The 22,247-nt window shown below is 27.4% G+C and overlaps 1 protein-coding gene across 4 annotated transcripts in view; it reads left to right on the top strand.

The window, feature by feature from the left end:
• Positions 1-22,247, top strand: part of LOC136071979 (leucine-rich repeat and coiled-coil domain-containing protein 1-like) — an 84,515-nt gene that overhangs the window by 35,352 nt on the left and 26,916 nt on the right. For all 4 annotated transcript variants that reach the window (XR_010643922.1, XM_065818785.1, XM_065818784.1 and 1 more), the window contains 6 exons: positions 6,221-6,360; positions 6,780-6,896; positions 13,381-13,465; positions 13,564-13,677; positions 13,761-13,832; positions 20,905-20,979. Coding sequence is in view for 3 of the 4 variants with exons in the window: in XM_065818785.1 (XP_065674857.1) it covers positions 6,221-6,360; positions 6,780-6,896; positions 13,381-13,465; positions 13,564-13,677; positions 13,761-13,832; positions 20,905-20,979 (603 nt within the window). In the remaining variant the exon portion in view is untranslated. The remainder of the gene's footprint in view (positions 1-6,220; positions 6,361-6,779; positions 6,897-13,380; positions 13,466-13,563; positions 13,678-13,760; positions 13,833-20,904; positions 20,980-22,247) is intronic.

Here is a 22,247-nt window from a genome sequence, read left to right as displayed (position 1 = left end):
TACTTGTTTAGTTACTTAAATTTTTATTTTGAATTTTAAAATTCAAAATTAAAAATGAAAATTTCAAATTTTAAATTAATGTAGTGACTTTATATTAATTGTTTTTTATTTAAAAATAATGGTTTGCTATTTATTTTATTTTGGGAAATGGCAGGCGGAGGCGGATGGAAGAATGTCAAGGAAACTTACCTTTAAATGCGTAACTAATTAAAGTAGCAAGCAATGTAAAATATTTTTAACCAAAAAACATTTTTATTAATATAGAAAAAATGTAGGAGAAGGCAGGGTTGGTTGTCACACGGGGTTGGTTGTCACAAAGGTTATTACAGGAAATGTAGATAAGGTTTAGAACTTTAAAATCATACAATCGAAATGTTATATAAAAAAACATTTTCACTGTAATTTTCAGCTTTTTTTAGCTTGTAGGAAAAAAGTTATTTGTTTTTATAGGTTTTAACCAACCCCGTAAATGGGGTTGGTTGTCACACGGAAGAGGTCTTTAATAAATGATTTTACAGCTAAAGGTTTTTTGCTCTATGTCATAAAAATATTGTAATAGTTACTGGAAATAGTTAAATTACTTTCGTGCAAGGTTTGGCATTGATTTGATGAAAAATAAAAGCTGAGCAGTCTAAAATGTAAAAAGTGTGACAACCAACCCCGCTCTCCCCTATTTGTATACCTTAAATGCTTTCTTAATATCACAACAAAAGTCATAAATTTTGCAAATTTATGGATAATTTAAATAATAAATGCTCGGTGATAAAACAAAAGCAAATATACGTATGATTTTATATGCAAAATATATGCAGTGTAGGCCCTTTTTTTTTTTTAATTTAGCCAAGTTGGTTTAATTTAGACCCTCCTTCAATATGTATATACAGTCACGAGCAGTAAATTGTACACAGCAGTAATTTTGGTTACTTTTTATCTTTTCATCTTGTTATTCAATGGTTACATATTCTGTATTTTTTTATTTCATAACTAATCCATAACTAAGAGGAGAAAATAATACAATATATTTCAAATAATAATACAAATTATTTAAACTTGTTTAAATTCAGGTACAAAGAAATAAAAACATAGAAATTTACTGCTGTGTATAATTCACTGCTTGCGACTGTATATATAAACCATGTTAGTGTATTTTACAAGTAGAGTGCTCAATGTTCTTAATGAACAGAACAATAAAAAATTAGTAAAAACACATCATTTTTTTTTTAACATGTATCTCCATCAGTATATATATATATTTGGGCGGCATCCAAATATGGTTGGCGCTGTTGAAAATGGTCTAGAAAAGCCCCTGATATTTATATATGCATTTACACAACTATAAATTCGTGTTTAGATAACATCTCTGATGTCACACTGAAATAGCCTGCTGCTGGGGGCTTCAGTACATATGTCAACTCATAGCCTGTCGCTTCAAAAGGAGTGCCACTACTTTGACTGAGGGTTTAGCATGGCATCTTTTCTTTCATTATTCTTCATTTTTTTTCTTCCTTTTACTTAAAAAGCTTATGCTATAAAGGTAAAGCAAAACTAGTAACCATATGCTTATCTAAACTATTATCGGCACCTCCAGGCTCTGCAGCCTGCAGGTGCAGCAAAAAAAATTTTTAACGTCTCCATAACTTTATAAAATATCTTTACCATTTAAAATTATAGGCGCCCATCATGTAATGGATATTTCTTGTTGTGTATGTAACTAAGTTCTTGGGTCTCAAACGAATGTTTATTTTTTTACTTTTAGTTTATTTCAAAAATTGTTTTAAAAGAGTTTAAAAATTGTTTTAAAAGAGTTTTATATTTTTATTTTTAACCATTTACCCTGCCATATTTAAATGATTTGAGTTAAATGATTAGCTAAATTTATGTTATATATTTTCTATTTGAAAATTATATATATAATAAAATATAAACAAATAAAAATATATATAATTTTTATTATAATAAATATTATATTGATAAATATTTTTATTTATAATAAATATATATATATATATATATATATATATATATATATATATTAGTTAATTCACCTCCCCAAAGCCAAGAAGGCAAGGAGGCTGCTTAATTGTGGTTATAACCCTTTCTCAACTCTATAATTCCAAAACATGAACCTTGACGAACAAGGCTGCTGTGCAGAGAAACAAGTTGAGCGCCGTACTACTAGGGATGTGGTGGTGATCATACTCAGAACCTCTCGCTTATGAAGCGAGCACTCTACCACTACGCCACTACCGCATATATATATATATATATAAATATATATATATTTATATAATAAACACAAACACAAAAAAAGACACAAAAAACTGACAGATGTATTTGTTTTAATAAGAACTAATAATATATTGAAAAACTCACAAATAGGAGGTAATTTATTGATAAGGGTGGTAGCCCTCCTATCAAAGTTCAAATGGTGCTTGAATCAAACCAGGAAAAGAAGGTAAAACAAACTAATTTCAATAGTTAATAATAAAGTTAAATGTGCACAAATGGAGAGGATTTATAATTTGGAGCAAGTTCTTATTGATAAAGTTGCATTAATTAGCGGTTTAAAGTTGAAACACTGGGAAAAAAAAGAGTTTGTATAAATGATTCTGTTAATAGTAAAAGTACAAAGTACAGTGATTTCGCAGCAGGCTTAGTCAAACCTGGGTCACAAGCTAATACAGCTCTTATTAGTGCCCGCATATGCTAGAGCAACAGAAAACAAAACCAAAAAATTTGTGACAAAAAGATCAAAACAACATTTTATTCAACATTAATTAGAGAGGTAATTATTGCAATTATCTTGATTTAATTTTATTACTGATTTAAATTTATTTACAGAGTCCATGGGTAGAGTTTTTGACATAGAATCAAATCCACCGCTAAGTGATAGCACTGAACTATTTTATGTATCAATTTGCTGGAACATATTTGTAGCCAATAATCATAAACAGATATTCAAAAGATAAAGTTATAATTTTAGGAAAGGTAACTACTCAAATCTAAATTTTTGACTAAGCAAAATTGACTTGGATAATCTATTTATCTGCAAAAATACTAATGAACTAAATGAAAACAGGCTAAAATATGTTGTGTTTGGAGAAAGCATTTCAAATTGGTCCGATGTCTCCAGTGGCATACCACAAGGAAATGTGCTCGAACCACTTTTGTATATAATCTACATAAATGATCATCCAAATGTCTTAAATTGTTATTCCTGTAAGCTTTATGCTGATGACAGTAAATTAATAGCCAGGATATCAAATGAAGAAGATTCCCAAAAATTTCAAAGAGAAATAAATGCAAATATTATTTTGACAGAAACTTGGCTCATGAGGCTAAATTTTGATAAATGTAAAGTTATGCATTTCAGCTACAGTAACCCTAAATTTAGTTACAACATATTCTTTGGAACAACTAGTTATGCCATACTATCAACTCTAAATGTGATCTTGGTGTGACAATTTCGTTTAACCTTGATTGAAAAACTCATGCAACAAAATGTAATCTAGGGATGGATGAAAACTGCTTTCCTGAGTAGGGATATTAACCTTTGGAAAAATTTATACCTAACTCATGTTAAACCTCATCATAGAGTTTGCTGTGCCTGCATGTAATTTTTACCCCAAAAAAGATATTAAATGCATTGATCATAGGGCCATGAAAGCCTCTCACTTGCTTAAAAAGTTTGATTATGAAAAAAGATTAAAAATTCTTAATTTAACTACTTTGACAGATAAAAGAGCGTGTGCAGATTGCATTCAGCAGTACAAACTTGAGAATAAATTAGACCATGTTAATTGGTAGTATATCAAACCAGAATCTATTGCTTCACAACAAGGATATCGTAAACACCTATATCGCAAAATTGTAAAAAAATTTACACAATAACACAACCTTTTCACTTACAGAGTTGTCAATCACTGGAATAATTTGGACAATTTGACAGTGTTTCAAAAGAATGTTGGAAGTTTTAAACACAGTTTGACCTAATAAACAACCAAACTAAGATATAATAATTAACAGTGACTGGCACTAAGCCATTCAAAACAAGGTCATTAACCTCTTAGCCTTGCATATTAATGAAGCTATTGTGAACAAGGTAAAGTGTGTAAAGTATTGCACTATAGACCTTAGTCACAAAGACCAAGCCTCTTCAACCATCCACTATGTTCATGAAGCAGATGAAGCAACATGCATTGCTCAAGTAATCTTTATTGGATTTGCAGTGTCTGAAGAGTTGCCTGGTGAAGCTCTTACTGACCTTCTAATTGAAGAAATAAAGTCTTGTAAGCTCGACCTAAATAACTGTAGAGGTCAATGCTACGACACCAGGTCAAGTATGGCTACAATTCAAATTCAAATTAAGGCAGAATGCCCACTAGCCTCATTTACATCCTGTTTTTGCCACACCTTGAACCTAGTTATATTCAACAAGCTTCATCTTCCGTGAAGTCTATGTTGCTGTTATTCAAAGAATCTACACAATTTTTTCTGCATCAACAAAGCAATGATGCATTATTAGTGACCATGATGAAACACTAACCCTGAAGTAATTCTGTGAAACCGAGTGGGAAGCTTAGATAAATTCTGTATAAGCAATTTGATACTGATATAATGGCGTAATTGAAACTCTGGAACAACTTAGTGAACAATCTAATGATGCATCAATTTGATCAGAGGCAAAGTCACTGCTGATGCTTATGGGAGATTTCTCATTTTTAGTGTCAATTGATAGATTCAATCAAACCTATCCGTGTACATCGATGATACAGTAATTTGATTATGCCTCCTCAATTTCAATGGATACTTTCCATTAAAAACAAGGAGGCAAAAAAACTCAACCTGGGAAAAATTTTTGAACAATTTACCTTCAAAAAATCCTATAAAAGTTCCTTTAAAACATAATCTAATTTTTCATTTAGAATTACATTGTTTGAACTATTTGATTTTTTTAACTTATTACAATCCATGAATCAAATGTATATATATATGTATATGTATACAAATGTATATTTATCTTTATGGTAGATTGGCAAGTGGTGTAAGTATTAAAGTATTGGTGGCAGCACAAAAAGCTTATATACGCAACTTTTACTGGAGATTGGGGGTACTGCAATTAGTTTTGCCCTGGGCGCCGTCTACCCTAGAGGCGGCCCTACATACATAAATGCATACATACATATATACATACATACATGCATACATACATACATACATACATACATACATACATACATACACACAGGATGTTTGCTTTATACTTTCACATTTTCCTATCATTTCAGTTTTAAATTTAAAGATCTTATTGTTAAATTCATAAAAAATGTTCATGGAATTATCTTCTTTGTTGAATTATAGGAATTTTTCTTGTTCAAGAAGGCTTCTGTTCAAGAGTGTGCTTTGAGATTGTTGTTAAGATGTTGTCTTTTTTTACTAGTTTTATTTGTGAAAGCATGAAATGTTTTAAGATCAAAATATTTTTCTTATTCTTTTCACATTTGAAATATCTAAAACCTTAAATCCTTAAATTCTAGTTTCATTTTTTTCTAGATCTACATCTCTGTCTTGCTGCATTATTTGACCAAATAATTACTTTTGTGAAGTTCTCTTTAGTAACTTAATAATATTGGCAACTCCTTGACAACAAATTGTCTAGCAGGTCCAATATGTTGTTAGGAAAAACTGATCAACACTGTTAAAGATTCTTTTTTTAAAACAGTTTTAATTTTTAAAATCGCAAACATTTTAAAGTTCTCAAATGTTATTTCTTTTGTGAATTCTTGCTTGTAGAGGAATTACATCTAAATTTTTTTTTGTTGAAGTGTTTCTACACCTACAATAGTTTTAGCAAGAGTGTTATGATAAAAGTTATTAGCAGACTGAATTTTTTTATGCCAAAAATCTTTTATGAATTTGTATCAATATTTTTGATTTAAGATATGCCTAGCATTATTTGGCAATACAAAATTTATATTTCAATATTTGTATCTTTTTTTCTTTTTCACTGTTACAAATAATAAAAAAAAGCGCATTCACTGATCATTAGTGATCATTTTATATTTGCACTCTTTTTTTTTTAATTATTTTACACTTATATACAGAAATTAAACTAATATATATAAATATATAAATATATATATATATATATATATATATATATATATATATATATATATATGCACACATGTATGTATGTGTCTACATTATTTTATTTTAGAAAAGTACATATCATAACTTACAGTTTGATGCTGGTGCGTTAAAAAAAGAATTAGAGCTTTTACAATTTTCTTCAGAAAAGCAAAAAGAGCAAGTTATTCAGTTGCAAGAACTTCTTATATCAAGAGAGTGTGAACACAAGTAATTTGTGTGTGTGTGTGTGTTTTAAAGACTTGGCATGTTTAAATTCAATATTTTTAAAATTATTTTTGTTTATAGATTATTTTTAATAAATATTTATAGCTAAAGTCAAACAAAAAAGTTCTATAATAATTTGTAAGCATCACAAAGTTTCTTTTTCAATTGTTGGGATTAAATAAGCGACAATTGTTGATTTTGAACAAAAAAAAAATTTTAATCATTATTAACCAATATGTTTTGATATACATTTCAAAAGAGGGATAATTTTTTTTTAATTTATCACCTGTTTAATCAGGTTTATGACTTTAAACTTTTACTTTTGCATTACTATCTTTTGTTCTTTTTTTATCTATTTGTAGCTTCACTTGTTTGAAAAAAAAAAAGAAATGTTACTTTCATACTAAAAAACTAATTTTCAGGAAACTATTGGAAGGTATGATCCCAGCAAATGGGAAAGAAGTTCAGGAACTTGTGGAGAAGGCAGTTTTTAAAGAACGTCAGCAAGATGTTGATTCCATCAATCAATATAAGTTAAGGTTATTGTTTATAAGTTTTTATGCCTATTGCTTACATATTTCAATTGTTTATATATTTCAAACGATTTTTTAATGTTTTCATTTAAATGTCAAACCCTTCATCAACTTTCTTTGTCTTCCTTTATGGACTTTAATCTTTTTAAAAAAACAGCTACTAAATTGCAGTTTTTTTTTTGTTTTTTTTTTAATTCACCTCTCCAAGGCCGAGAAGGCCACTACAGTAGAGGAGGCTACTTTTTTGTGGTTACAACCCTCTCTCAACTCTATAACTCCGAAACATGAACCTCAACGAACAAGGCCGCTGCGCGTAGAAACTAGTTGAGCGTGGTACTACCTGGGACGTGGTGGGGATCGAACTCGGAACTTCTTGCTTATGAGGCGAGCGCTCTACCACTACACCACTACCGTGTGGTTTGCAGGTAAAAAAGGAATCGTTTTTTGTTAATAAATCATTTCAATTTTAAAAACAGCTAAGATTACATTAAGTTTTTGTTTTTTTTAAAGTGTGAATTAAATTAAAACTTACAACATAACTTTGTTTAATTAGTATACAAAAGTATACTGCAAAAGTGTGAGAAAGAGGGGGCAAATGCAAATTGAATATTTGTTACTTTTTGTTATTTTTCTATCCTTTAAAAAAAAATTCTTTAATTAGGAAAAATTCCATTTCTTTATTAAGGCTAAAAAGCTCCATTTAATTACAAATATCTTGACAACCACATTGCTAAATATCATTACTCATTGTTAAGACTAAAAAGTAGAAAATAAATATAGCAAAAACATTTGCTAAAGAATATAATCTTTTTTGTACTAAAAAGCAGAAAATAGGCTTTTAATTTAAATTTAATAGTTAAATAAACTAAATATTGACAGGTCTGTTTTAAAATGAATCTTTTGCAGACTTGTCAATCTTAAGTTTACTGAACTATTAACTTTAAATTAAAAGCCTGTTTTCTGCTTTTTAGTACAAAAAAAAGTTATATTTTTTAGCAAATGTTTTTGGGACATTTTATTTAAAATTTTAACAAAAGTTTAATACCTGACTACCAATATATATTATAGGATTATGTTTGATATGAATTATTCTTTTTATTATATTTTTCAATTTATTTACTCCTTCTACCCATACCGACATTGAAATGAGGATTTTAGGCATAGTTTTTCTTCCTCTAAGTGATCCTTTACCACGGCTAAGGATCTCATCTGCTATACAATTACACCTGCTTCATAGAAGAATTTTGCTGTATATTGGTAATACCATAAGTTTTCATTATACTCCCATATAGGCTACTTATCATATCCTTTTTATCTAATGCAAGGAATAAGACATGGATCTATTTTCTTGCCTCATCTTTATAATATGTACACTAAAAACCTACTAAAAATCTTACAAAATGAAAATATTGTTGGTATATCAATAAATGAAAACTACATGAATGTTGTGACATTGTAAATGCTGATGACATTATATTTTTAGCTCCACCCTATCTGGTCTTCAAAAAGTTATTAAAATCTGTAATATATGACACAAAGTTTGCATAAAGTTGAATGCTGACAAAACCAAGTTCTTGCTCACCGGTAAAAAATCAAGTTGAAAACTGAATCATAACACTCAACCACCGAAAAATAAAACTAGTAAACTAAAACCAGTACACTTAGTCATCTAGGCTTTACAATGGGTACTAAAAGTTGACCTTTTGCCCCACCTAATCTTTTAAATATTGATCACAAGATACCCAATTTTCAAAATGTAATGTAAACTTTAATTTAATCTGAAATTCTTTTTGCTCATCAAAGCTCTATTGTTCAATCATGTAAAACTTAGTATTCCAACGAATTGTTGATGAAAAAGTTTGATATAGTAGGATAAAGAATTTTTCGTTAAGAATATCTACAAGGATATTCTTAACAAAAAATTTTCATATTATTTGAAAAGATGATTGTGTTTTATCGTCAATGTAACTTTATTAACCTTACTTTTATTATATCTAATATAATATAAAGTGTTTAACAAGTATAATATGTCCCTGTTAATCTTCTGTACCATAAATAGCTGGGATAGCTCAGTTGGTTAAAGCGCTGCTAAAAGTACGGATTGATTATTGGCCGTAGCACCAGGATTGCAGGTTCAAATCCCGGCTCCACCTACTCAATGTATGAGTAGTACTTCGGCTTATTAGCTCTGCTGTTACCATGTTTCCTTCTTGACTAGTAAATAAATAATCTAGTCAAGTAAATGAAAATTATCGTTATCATTAAAACTTTGTTTCCAAATTTTTTTGTAGTAAAAATCTTTAAAAATAGAAAATTATTTTATCGTTTTTATGACAATAATAAATAACAAAAATAAATATAAAATAACATTAAAGTATAATAAATATATAATAAAATAAATATGAAATAACAAAAAAGACTCAAAACTTGTGAATGGATTATATTATTAAAAAAACAATGTTATAAAATATTTTTCATGATACCAGTCATGTTGTTTAAAAATATGAAACATTAATTTTTAACCTGTTTCATGCCGGAATATATTTTAACAAATTTAGATTTGGGTGTATCATGCTAACCCTTATGTAATCATTTTAATTAATTTGCTTCGTCAAAATATAAATTTAATGAAATTTAATCATTAAAATGCATATTTGTTAGACAAAATATCTGGTAATATAGTTTATAAATAATATAAATATATATTTTATTTGCTTTTTGAAAAAATAGTTTTTACAGTTCTAAAAAGTTCAGCAAATTATTATTTATATTATAGGTATAAATTATATATTATAACTTATATATATCATATAGTAACATTAAATTGTTTTGTTTTTTTAAGTCACTAACAACAACAAACTGCAGCTTTAATAATCTGAATTTAAGTCTATTAAAAAATAAAACTGCAGCTTTTACAAGTTTTGGTGTTGAAACATAACTTCAGTACTACTTCAGTACTTCAGTAGGAGATTTTCTTGTATTATAGAACTTTATTTAAAAGTATACAGGGCTTAGCAAGAACATTTAGGTTTTTCAAACCTATTTAGTTTTCTAAGCTATTATCATTTATGTAAGGCCAAAACTTTGTTTGCTCTGCTACCTACTGCAGAAATTATTGAGATTTTTTCTATTTGAAAGCAAAGAATTGAGGCTATTTAATTGAAATCAGGAAACTTGTAGCTCAGTGAAGCATCAGTTGAAATAGTATACAAAATATTATCATAGATTCTTTTTAAGAACTTTTTTATTGTCTTTTGGTTTACTTTTGGTATATGTTTATCTAAAAGTTTGTCATTATTAAATTTTGTAGGTTGATCAAAACATGCAAGTAGGTGCCAGAAATTTTCTCTTAAGTATACAACATACTAGTTTGTAAAATTTTTTTTTTTGGATAAGTGACAAATAAGTTAATGCTATTGATCCCAGTCATAGATTTTATAAAATCAGTACTATAATATGGTCAATTTCTCTTTGAACGATCTAAAGGTATAAAGCTCGACTGCAGCTTTTTTGACTGGTTTATTGAACTCTTTTAATGAATCAAATAGCTTTTATCCTATTCCAAAGTAATGTTCTCTGTTTTTTTTTTTCTTTGGTATTTTTTTCTTTCAATTTAATCGCAGTAATCGGACTTTTAATTTTAAACACCGGGAGAAAAAATTTGTTGCATAAGTATCATGATTGAGATATTTATGTAATTAATGTGCTCAGGTAATTAGTGCTAATAAGCTGCGGATGATCTCAAAAAAAAGTTTTATGAAACTTATTTAATAGAAAACTTTTTAAGATAGTCCTGCTACTCCAGGAAATGCAGCTGTGGAGGCAAAAAAGAGCCTTAAACTAGAAAAAAATTTAAAACTTTCTTTTGACAAGTAAGGTTTTTTTTTGCTACATTTATTTTTTTACTATAAGTATATGCTGCAGCTGTTTTTTAAAACACCTTAATATGCTTTTTACGTTTTTTAAGAACGACGCAATTAAAAAAAATTATTAGGAGAAACTCTTTGTAAAAAGTTTTGAAACAAGTAATTTTTATGAATTTTTTCAGAACTCTTTGAAAATATGTATTCAATAACATTTGTAGACATCTAAACTAGCTTATTTTATAAAAATAGATTTTTTTTACCTTAAGGTGTTTTGAAAAACAGCTGCAGTATGGATGATACAACAAATATGTTGAAATGAGATAATTTGATGCAAAATTTAAAAGCTCTTAACAAAAGCCACTAAACCAAAAAAATTAAAAGTAATTGCTGTTCAGTGCGCTTAAAAATTTTAAGTATAGTGTATTGGTATTTGCAAAGAAACATTATACAAATAATTTTTTTATTTTTATATAAACTAATTTTTTTTTTAAACTTTATTGCGCTTAACCATCCCTATATAAACAATATATATAAACAAATATGTTATTTGTTTATATTTTTTGTTTATGAAATGTAATAAATCCACTTATATAACGTTTTATTCAGGATCATATGTAATATAAGTAAACTTTTATAAAAATTATTTTTTGCTCAAACTGTTATGTTTTGATTTTTCATTGGTATGTTATTATATTTTAAAAAATTGACAAGATTGAAAAAACACGAAACATATTGACATCCAAGTGGAAAATTTGAAACTTCAATTTTAGATTTGTCCCTCTCTCGATAATTTCCGATTGCTAAAATTATAACATCTGCTTCTTAGACCTTTAAAATGATAGTCGAGGCTTTTTTAAGACTTTATTTAAAGTTTTTTAAAAAACTCTTTCTATTAAAGATATATGGAATATATTTTTATGGGATATATTCTAATAAAGACGAAAACGATTTATTTATTGCTATTGTAATAAATACAATCTCTTTTCCGTGAAAATGATATATCTGTACCAGTTTTTTATATTTTTATGCATTTGCATGCAACATAATTAAAATTAATCAGATAAATGCAAAAGGAAACTTGACGCATAAAGGTTTATTGACGCATAAAGGTTATTACACAAACCAATGTCAATGCGCAAAATCTTTTTGACTTAACTTTTAGATTAGTGTTTAATATTATTCTTTAGTCTTCAATCATAATCATAAGAATGAACTTTTTTTTTATGACTATGTTTTAGCGGTCTAAGATCTTCTTAGTTCCATTTGTATAGCGTTACGTACAAATGTCTGTAAGTGTAAACGTCTTTAACATAATTGAGTTAGCAGGCAATATATATGGAATAACCGCTTATAATCTATAAAATAAAAAAACTTAAAATTTTATTTTAAATTTTAGAAATCTTTTTTGCTATTTTTTTTTTTTTTTGCTATAAATATAGAAGCAAGATTTAAAAAATTTCAAAATTTATTACGCTAAGAGGAGGTCTTAAACCTTTCAAAACAACACTGATGACAGTGCACTTAACCACTGAGCTATCAATGAAATGCATTTAGCAGAAAAACAAACCTAATTGTAAGTCTCTTATAAGCTCTACGTATGCGGAAAAGGTGTGCATGTTAATTTATTTTCTCTTGAAGTTTTTTTCTGAACAAAATTATTTTACTAAAAAATATTGAAGTAAATAAGGAATAGGAACAAAGAGTTGAGTTGATTAGTTTAAATGTTAATGGAAGTTTCCAATTCTAACATCCAGAGAGGAGATAGGTCAATTTAAAATTTTATGTGAGCATATTGGATTTAACCTTGAAGTATTTAATAGTATTAATAAGTATTGTAATTTTTTATTTTTTTGATGTACAGTCATGATTTTTTTTCAAGGGTTCTAAGAGATGATATCCTGCTGAGATATTCAATTGGATATCTTCTCTTAGGATAGATGATCTCTTAGGATAGATGATCTTATAATAGATGATTACTTAGGATGAAAGTGCTTTCATGAATTATAATAGAAAAAAAAAAATCTTTTTATATCATTGAAATAAATTACATACAATCCACATTTGATAAAATCTAGATTTTTTTATGCTTGCATGTAATACATAATCAAAATTTAGGGTAAAACTGTACAGAGTTTTACCAAAAAATAAAAAAAATTTACAAATAAAAGTCTTCATTGCTAATCAAATATAAAAATATTAGTGATTTTCGGAGCATTTTAAACATATTCAGACATTGCAGATCAATTAGATTGACAACTTGTTGATCTGCAATGCCTGGTTGTTAACAATGGTCTTAAAACTAAGTAGATCCAGGGTTGTAAGTCTTGTCTCTCATGTTGTTTATCTAAGGTATGCTTGACAAACTTTATAGAGCTGATGTTATGTAAGTTGATTATGTTTTGTTATACAGTTTTACACTTTTTCAAAAACAAAACTCAAACATAGGTAATAAAGGTTTGGTGAAATAAACTTGAATGGTAAATTCCTAAAGCAACCAAATGCGATATCAGTAAAGAGCATGTCATAAAAACATAAATTAAAAAAATAAGCTTTAATAGATATTTACTTTAAATAAAATAAGTTTGACCACTCCTCTTTGGATGTATTTTCTTTAATTGCTTTAGATTAGAAGAAAAAAATAGAGAATACAATGCTCTAGAAGATGAATTCAGAATGGCACTTCAATTAGAATCAAATCGATATAATGAAGTATTGTTGTTGTTTTTTTAAGAAAATATTTTTTTAAAAGAACAAGATGATCAAAGTTAGCTGTATTCTTTTTTTATTATTATTATTTTTATTTACAGCTTCATGAAGCTTATGAACAAAGTCAAAATGAATTTAATGAACTCAGTGTTGATTATAAAGCTATTAAAGAAAAAGAAGTTGACAGTCAGTCACTTATAGCTGAACTTACTTCGGTAATATCAATTTTGGCTTGGTATTTTTTAAATATAAATAAGTAATGTATTCTCTAATATAATAGATATAACAACACATTTAGGTAGTTAAAGAACAGAAACTCAAGATAGCAGAGTTAGTACAGAGAAAGCAAGAAGCTATAGTGAATTACAAGGTGTGTATCACTGTAAACATTTCTTGCTTGTTCTATTTACATCCATACAATTCTAAGGCCACATTCAAAATATGTAAATAAAAAGGCTAAAAGTTATGATAATAGTTTGTTAATATATTAATTTATAAAGTCTAATGGATGTTGTACTAAAAACTAGTTAATAAAGATAGTGTTATTTGTAGTAAAACTGGAGATTTTTCCATGCAAAAAAGACTGACTAAAAAACCAAAAACAAAATCTGATCAGAAAAACATGTGTTACACATTTTTATACAAATTGGACTACCTTCTGCTAGTCTCCTACTTGGAGACTTGCAGAAGACCTTCAGGTCTTGGCATCAAGAACTACTGCGTGAAAGATTTATATATAATAGTTAATTTTTTTATTTAACTTAGATTTAAACTAAATTAACTTCGGTTGGGTGATAGAAGTGACGGTAAGAGCTTGTGGAAGCATGTAACAATCAAATTGTTAATTGAGTTCTTGGTTCCTGGATATTGAACATTTTCAAAATAAGTATTTATTATAGTGCATATTATGTGGTATAAGTCTAATTAATCTTTAATTGTAACTAGAGTCAGAAATCTTTTATTATCTAAATCAATGGTCAATTTTTTCACTATTATTACATTTTCTTTTTTTATTTTCCACTTTTATATTCATTTCTTTTTCATTTTTTTATATTTATTTCTTCTTTTTTCTTTGAAAAAACTATTATTTAATCACATTACACAATGATTGGTTTTATAAAAATCATCCAATGCAAAGTTAATTCTCGTCATACCTAATTCTGTATCAATGAACAATTGCTACTTTTAATTGAATCATCATATCCGTGATACATTCATAATTACATTTTGTTTGCAATGTTTTTATATATGTAACATATATATACATACAAATACACATATGCTTATAAACATACATACACACACATATATACATACATATACATACACAAATATTAACCGTCACATAACCTCCATCTCAGACACAACCAAATATATATATATATATATATATATATATACACACACACAGTACTGGAAAAATTATTATGGATTTTTCAGTTTTTAAATAATAATCAAGTTTTTTACTTCAAAAACAATCAAATCATAAAAATAAAGTTACAGATTATATATTCCAGGTATATCAAAGTTTTTAACACTTGGTTTGACCACCTTTGGTAGCTTTCAATGCTTTCACTCTCTTGGGCATGCCTATGATTATGGTTCCACAGTATAACTTGTTTAAAATTGTTTTGCTGTGGAACCAGACATGGATTAACCTGTCTATAAGCTGTGCTTTTGCAGTAATTGGAACTTTGTGTATTTTGTCCTTCAAAATGTCCCATAAATTCTCATTTGGGTTTATATCTGGTGAATTCTCAGGCCATTTGAGTACAGAGAATTCATATCGGAACCATATCATTGGCAACTTGTTGTATGACAAGGAGCACAATTCTGTTAAAATATAAAGTTTTTATCAGTGAACCAGTCCCTGACTTGAGGAACAGAATGTTTCTCCAACACCTCTATATACTTTCTCTGGTTCGTCATTCCTTCCACAATATGTAGGCAGCTTGCTCCATAGATGGATATCACTCTACATACCATGATCTTAGTGGACAACTTCATTGTTTTCTTAAGACATTCAGGTTTAAACTCCTCTTCAGGCTTTCTTCTGACTGTCTGGACTCTATTATCCAACACAGCAATTGTTGACTCATCTGAGAATACTAAATGAACAAAAAAAATGCCTGATAAGTTTCAAAGAAATTATTGTTCAAACATTACATTAATAGCCATGATCAACAAGTTAACACCTACTGATATTAGTCAAAAAATATGATGAAACTGAAAGAAATCAATACTATCAGAGATCTAACAGAAAGCTAAATTAATGATTACCTTGCACCAATCTTCTTGCGTCCACTTTTCATGTTTAACACCTCATATTAGTCAAAAAATATGATGAAACTGAAAGAAATTAAGAAATCAATACTATCAGAGAACAGAAACCTAAATTATTGATTACCTTGGACCAATCTTCTTGCGTCCAATTTTCACGTTCAACAGCCCATCCATGCTTGGTATGCTTCAATTTGTTCGTGAATCTTGGCTTTATCCTTGGTCTGTATGCCTTCAGTTCCTGCTCCAACAAGCAATTATTTACTATTTTACGGCTTACATTAATGTCCTGAATTGCTAATTCCATAGGTATCTTCTTGCAAGAACTTCTCCAACTCTGAGGGCCATTACTTTGATCTTTCTCTCAAGTCTGGCGATAGTGATTCTTTTACGACTGCATTTTCCTTTTCACTGCACTAACTGTTTGTGTTAAATCTTTAGTTTCATAGCTATCTCCTTTTGTTTTAGGCTACTATTCTCCAACAAAACGCTGCTTTGTCCTTTTTTTCTAGGGCACAACTTTTTTCTTTTCTCCATCACTCCAAAATTGGTCAAAAAAGATTTTGGTCAAACAAGTATTTTTTTAAAAAGATTTTGGTCAAACAAGTATTTTTTTATTTTTTCAGAACTGAAGCTTAAAATTTGTAGTGTCTAAGTTTATAACAAGTACACCGTGAACCACAAAGAGTAAAAGAAAGTGATGCGAACTCATATTAACATATATCAGAATTTATGGGTAAATTTCAGCAATTTTTCTTGCCTAGCCCTAAGAAGACCCTAAAATTGAAAAAACCAGATCTAAATGGATTTCATTTGACAATAAAATGTTTCCGTTATTATATGTATAGTATTATGAAAGAGTTAAGAACCACTAAATAAAAAAAAATATTTTTTTCATATAAAGTTAATTAATTTTTGTTCAAGATAATAAAATAGTCTTTTTTTTCAAACATATTAAATAGAACTTAAGAAAAAAAATTTTTTTTTTTGAAAATTTACTAATAGAACTTTTAGAAATAAGGATTAAATATTATGTGTTAATTTTTTTTAATATTTTTTTTGTGAAAAAGTTAAGAACCACAAAGACAATTTTTTCAGCAAGACATTGCACCATGTCACAGGGCTAAAATTGTCTCTGAATGGTTTGAAAGCAAAAATATTGAGCGTCTAACTTGGCCACCAAATAGCCCAGATTTAAATTGCATTGAAAATCTTTGGAGTTGGCTTGGTAAAGAGATTGCCAAGAAAGCACCAAGGAGCCTTGAGGAGTTGCGCAATATTTTACCAACATTACTTGGAAATGTTCCCAAACATATATTAGAGAATTTTTTAGATTCGATGCCAAATTGAATAAATGAGTGCTTTAAAATTCATGGTAGAATTATGCGGTATTAGGAAAAAATTACAGTTTTTTGTTCTGTGGTTCTTAACTTTTCCACAATTTTTTTTTAAATAAAAATTACCTATAAAACTTTAAATACATTTTTTTTATTTATTTAAAAGTTTTTGTCATTTTTTTTTTCTTTATTTTATTTGTCTATTTTCTAAAATTTATTATTATTATTTTTTTACCAGAAAAATATATTCGATAAAATAAAAATTTAAAAATAAAAATAAATTATGATTTATTTTTTGGTGGTTCTTAAATTTTTCACAATACTGTATATGTCATTAAAACAAAAGAATGTCATTGATCACTGAAAACCCTTTGGCTGCCTCAATTAATGGAATTTAGTGACAATTCTAAAGCCCCTTAATAATTTTTCCAGTACTGTATATATACATACATATATATATATATATATATATATATATATATATATATATATATATATATATATATATATATATATATATATATATATATATATATATATACACACACCGTAAAATCAAGTTAGCAAAACAAAAATTTGAAAAAATGCATACTATTAAAATCTAAAATAAGCAAATTATTAAAATAAATGATTATATTCAATCTTAGTATTATTAAGAATCACTAAATTAATTATATTTACAAAAAAAAAAAATTATTAAGTTTTGAAAATTAGTTACTTTTTTTATAAAAATTAGTGAAATTTTGAAATATTCTAACTTCGGTCATTCATGGATAAACAATGAAGGAGACAATTAACTGCAATATTGTGAAATGTTGAAAAGTGTTGCGAATGTAAAATTTACCGGTAACATTACCTGTAAATTTACCAATAAATGTTGACATTTTTATAATGGATACACACCACGGTAATTTATTTAAATAAAAAATTTGTTCATACTTTCAAAATTAACTGACGGTTCTTTGAGTTCTCAAAAATATCAAGCCTGTGATATTTTTTTGGAGATAAAATTACAGCTCAAAGACAATTATGGATGGGTTGTGAATCCTGTGACGATTGGTTGTGTGGATCTTGCTGTTCTACTATGGTCAACAATACGTGCAAGAATTGCCAATAAATATACAAAGCTCATTTAAAGCAATTTAGTGTTGTTTTTTTTTGTTAATTGAAAAAACCTTTTAAATTAATTGTAAAATATATTTTCAATTTTATTAACCAGTGGTAATAATGGCCAAAGTATTAAAATAGTTGACTAACTACAATAAAAATTAAAAATACTACTACTTATATTTAAAAAAGCCTTTTTTTTATGTACTCCTTTTTGTTTATTTTTGTGCCCAAAAAATTCTTTGTTTGAGCCCGGGGCTACGCCCTCCTAATTACCTGAATTTATATCATAATTTTACAATAACAACATTTAAAAATTAGTTTTCATTATTTGTGAAGTTAAGTTTGTGGTACGTTATTAGTATTTATATAGCAGCCGAACTTATGAGATGGTATTGAAAGTTCGGTCGAAGTAGATGTTTTCATTTTAAACTAAATATTGAGTACTAGTTTTTATTTTTTTATTTTTATAATATCAATTGTCAATATAATTTTCTGTATGTTTCAGAAAAAAAAATTAAAAATTTTTTATTTATGCGTGATAAATAAATGTTTAAAGCTTAAGTGACCGAGCTTAGGCGATTTTACAGTATATATATACACAGGGTTTATTCTAAGAAAAAAATTTGGGCAACGGTACCCTTCTGTTCCAGAGAAATTTAGCGGAAAATTGGGGGTTTTTTGCAAAAAAAGCCATATTAGCCGTAAAAAATGTAAAAAGAAAAAAAAAAGGTCCTCAAATTTTAATTTCACAAATTAAAATTTGAGGAAATTTAATTTAAACTCCCAAATCAGAGTCCAAATATGGTTGACGCTGTTGAAAATGGTCTGAATAGCCCCTGATATATATATATATAGATAGATAGATAGATATAACATACATATTTACATACATTATATATGATACATATACATATATATATATATATATATATATATATATATATATATATATATATATATATATATATATATATAAATTTATACATACATATATATACACATACATGTGTTTGTATATATATATATGTTGTCATTGCATCTCAGCATACAGTGGCTTGCCATATTATTAGACTTAACATGAGAAACACATGATTACGTTGTAAATATGATTTTTGTGGACAATTTTTTATCATTTAAAGGCATTTTACTATATATAAATACAAATCGATGTTTTTTCAAAAACAAATACATATATTTAACAGATAATAATAGAAAATTTTAAATTTAAAAAAATCATGAAAGAATTAAATAGCTAATATTTTGTATGATGTACCTTTGCTGCTATTACTATTTTTATGTGCTGTGGCAAACTCAAAATACACTTTATAAAAACAAACGCTTCAGGACAAAAAAGGTTTGGGGGAGGCTGTAAAAGCATCAGGGTTCGCTGTTCCACTATCAACATTCCATAAACTGGTAAACAGTATGCTCAAGAGGTTAATTGAAGTAAAAATAAACTCAAGGGCATGCAATAAAATATTAAATAATTGTCGTAGATATTGTATGAAATGATAGATAAACCTTTTGCAAAAAAAAATCTTTCTTTTATTGTATTATTATATTTGTTAATTAGTTGTGACATGAACTTATAAACATTCAATTTTTTTGATTTTTTTCAATACAAAATCTAGTTAGCCATTTCTGTATTTATTTATTTTTTCAGTAAATTTTTAGCTACTTTATATAAAGTTGATAGTTACATGAAAAAAATCAATGAGGACTTAATAATTTTTTTAAAGATATAACTAAACTAAAGTATTAGCACTAAACTTTAAAAAAATAAAAAAAGTAATATATATATTCATGTGCTGAGATAAAATGACAATTTTTTAAAATTGTTTGAAGATTGTGTTTTACAAGTGTTATTAAGACATTTTTATCGAAGACAGGTGGATGATCACAACTCTCTTTGTCAGTAAGGTTGAAACCTCTAATATAGAATTGATCGAACCAGTATTGAGCTGTGCAATCTGAAGTGTTTTGACCCTGTGCTTAATTAATAATACATGCGACTTTTTCTGCATTTTTGATCCAGTTAGAGCTATAAAGTAAAACTAAGCAAACTCTATGCTTTTCTATTGCTAATTTAAATTTTTTTTAATATTTTTATCTGCGTATATATAAGAATTCTTAAACATAAGTTTGAACAAAATTTAATTTAAACTAAACAAAGTTCAAGCTTTAAAGTTAATAATTTCAATATATTTAGGTTAATTGATTCATTAAATACAAACCATGCAGAAATTCTTTAGTGGTTTCATTCCTATTGCATAAACTTTTTGTTTTGTTTTATTCAATTGGAATAATATATGTAGAGGTCCATCCAACCAGGAGTGCTTCATCTTCATTTGAAACCAACAAGGATATAGACACCAACTAAAGTTCTATAGTTAACCGTATTTCTAAGGTTTTTTCTATTAGAAAATGAAAAGAAACCCACCCATCTACAAAAATGTTTGGCTGTAGTAAGCCATCTGAAATAAGAAATAGGATCTATTTTAAGGTTTATTAAATTTTCAGATTACAATTCAATTCTTATTGCCTTTACAATCTATGCTATTGTAAGCTATAACAAAAATTAGTCATACTCTAGAGACCATGCATGATTTTATTAGGAGTTCAATCATTCAAATCACTGCACCCTCCAAGCAAATCATTATTTAAATTTTTATTTGCAGATTTCGAATCCCTGTAAAATATTTCTTATTATTTTAGGATCAAATAAAGTCATTGGAAATTGAAGTTACAAAATTGAGAAAACTTGCTGTAAAAGTTGAAACTCTCCAGCAGGTATTTCTATTTATTTATTTGACCCAAAAATATTTATTTAAAAGCAATGTTGTCAGTTCTATTTCAGGATAAGCCAAAGCCTAAAATAATGGTTGTTAGAATTTTTTCTTTTGATTTTGAACAATAATTTACTTTTGATTTTATTTTCATGTAAGCTTCTCCAGATTCTTTTGCATTCATCATGTCAACAGATGAAAAATAAATTTTAGTGGAAGATATCATTTCAATTTGACATGTTTTTTTACCAGATCACATTTACAATCAAAATCAATCTTCATAATTCGAGTTCAGTTTTAAAAGTTTTTTATTTTTCTGATTTAGCTTCTTAATTATAAGTATTTTTTTGTCTATGTCTTGATTTTTTATCAGTAGTCATGAAATTGTCATCAATGAATCATTAACAATCATTCAATAAGGAAAATTTTAAACTACAAAATGAATTTTGTCTTGAATTTCATAGGACAATTTCTTGTATCTTTTTATTTTGTTGTTTAGTTTGCTCAATCATTTTGGAACAAATTTTTACTTAATTTTTATAATGCCCCGATATTTTCTATAGCAAACTTTAATTTTTTTTAGAGCAAACATAGGAAAATATTTTTAGAGCAAACCTAGTAGAATATGCTTGAAGTATACTTGCTTATCATAGTCAACTCTAAAGACATTATAAAAGGAGATATAATTAACATTATTAAATAACATTATAACATTATAATTTTAATATAATTTTCTTTTATCGATATTCAAATCAGAAGCAACACTTTTTTATTTTTGGCCTTATTGTAGATCGGTTATAGAAAGAGTTTTTATAGAATCTTGTGAAACAGATAAACAAACTACATCTTTTTATTTTTTTAGATTTGTTTTAAAATAATTAAAAGGTAATTCATTTTGGTGGAGTAGAGATTTTTTTTTTTTTTTTTTGTTATTCACCTCCCCAAGGCCGAGAAGGCCACTACAGATGAGGAGGCTACTTAATAGTGGTTATAACCCTCTCTCAACTCTTTAACTCCGAAACACGAACCTTGACGAACAAGGCCGCTGCGCGGAGAAACAAGTTGAGCGCGGTACTACCAGGGACGTGGTGGGGATTGAACTCGGAACCTCTCGCTTATGAAGCGAGCGCTTTACCACTACACCACTACCGCATTTAACTGAATGCAATTTTTGAAATAGCATTTTTGTAAATAATCAAATAGTCCATATAAAATTAATCAAGTGATCAGTGATATAGATATATTTATATAAGATGTCAATATATATATATG

Source organism: Hydra vulgaris, chromosome 15, assembly GCF_038396675.1.
Source record: "Hydra vulgaris chromosome 15, alternate assembly HydraT2T_AEP".
NCBI lineage: Eukaryota > Metazoa > Cnidaria > Hydrozoa > Anthoathecata > Hydridae > Hydra > Hydra vulgaris.
Note: the sequence above shows the minus strand (reverse complement) of the source record. Positions and strands in the feature narration are given on the sequence as shown.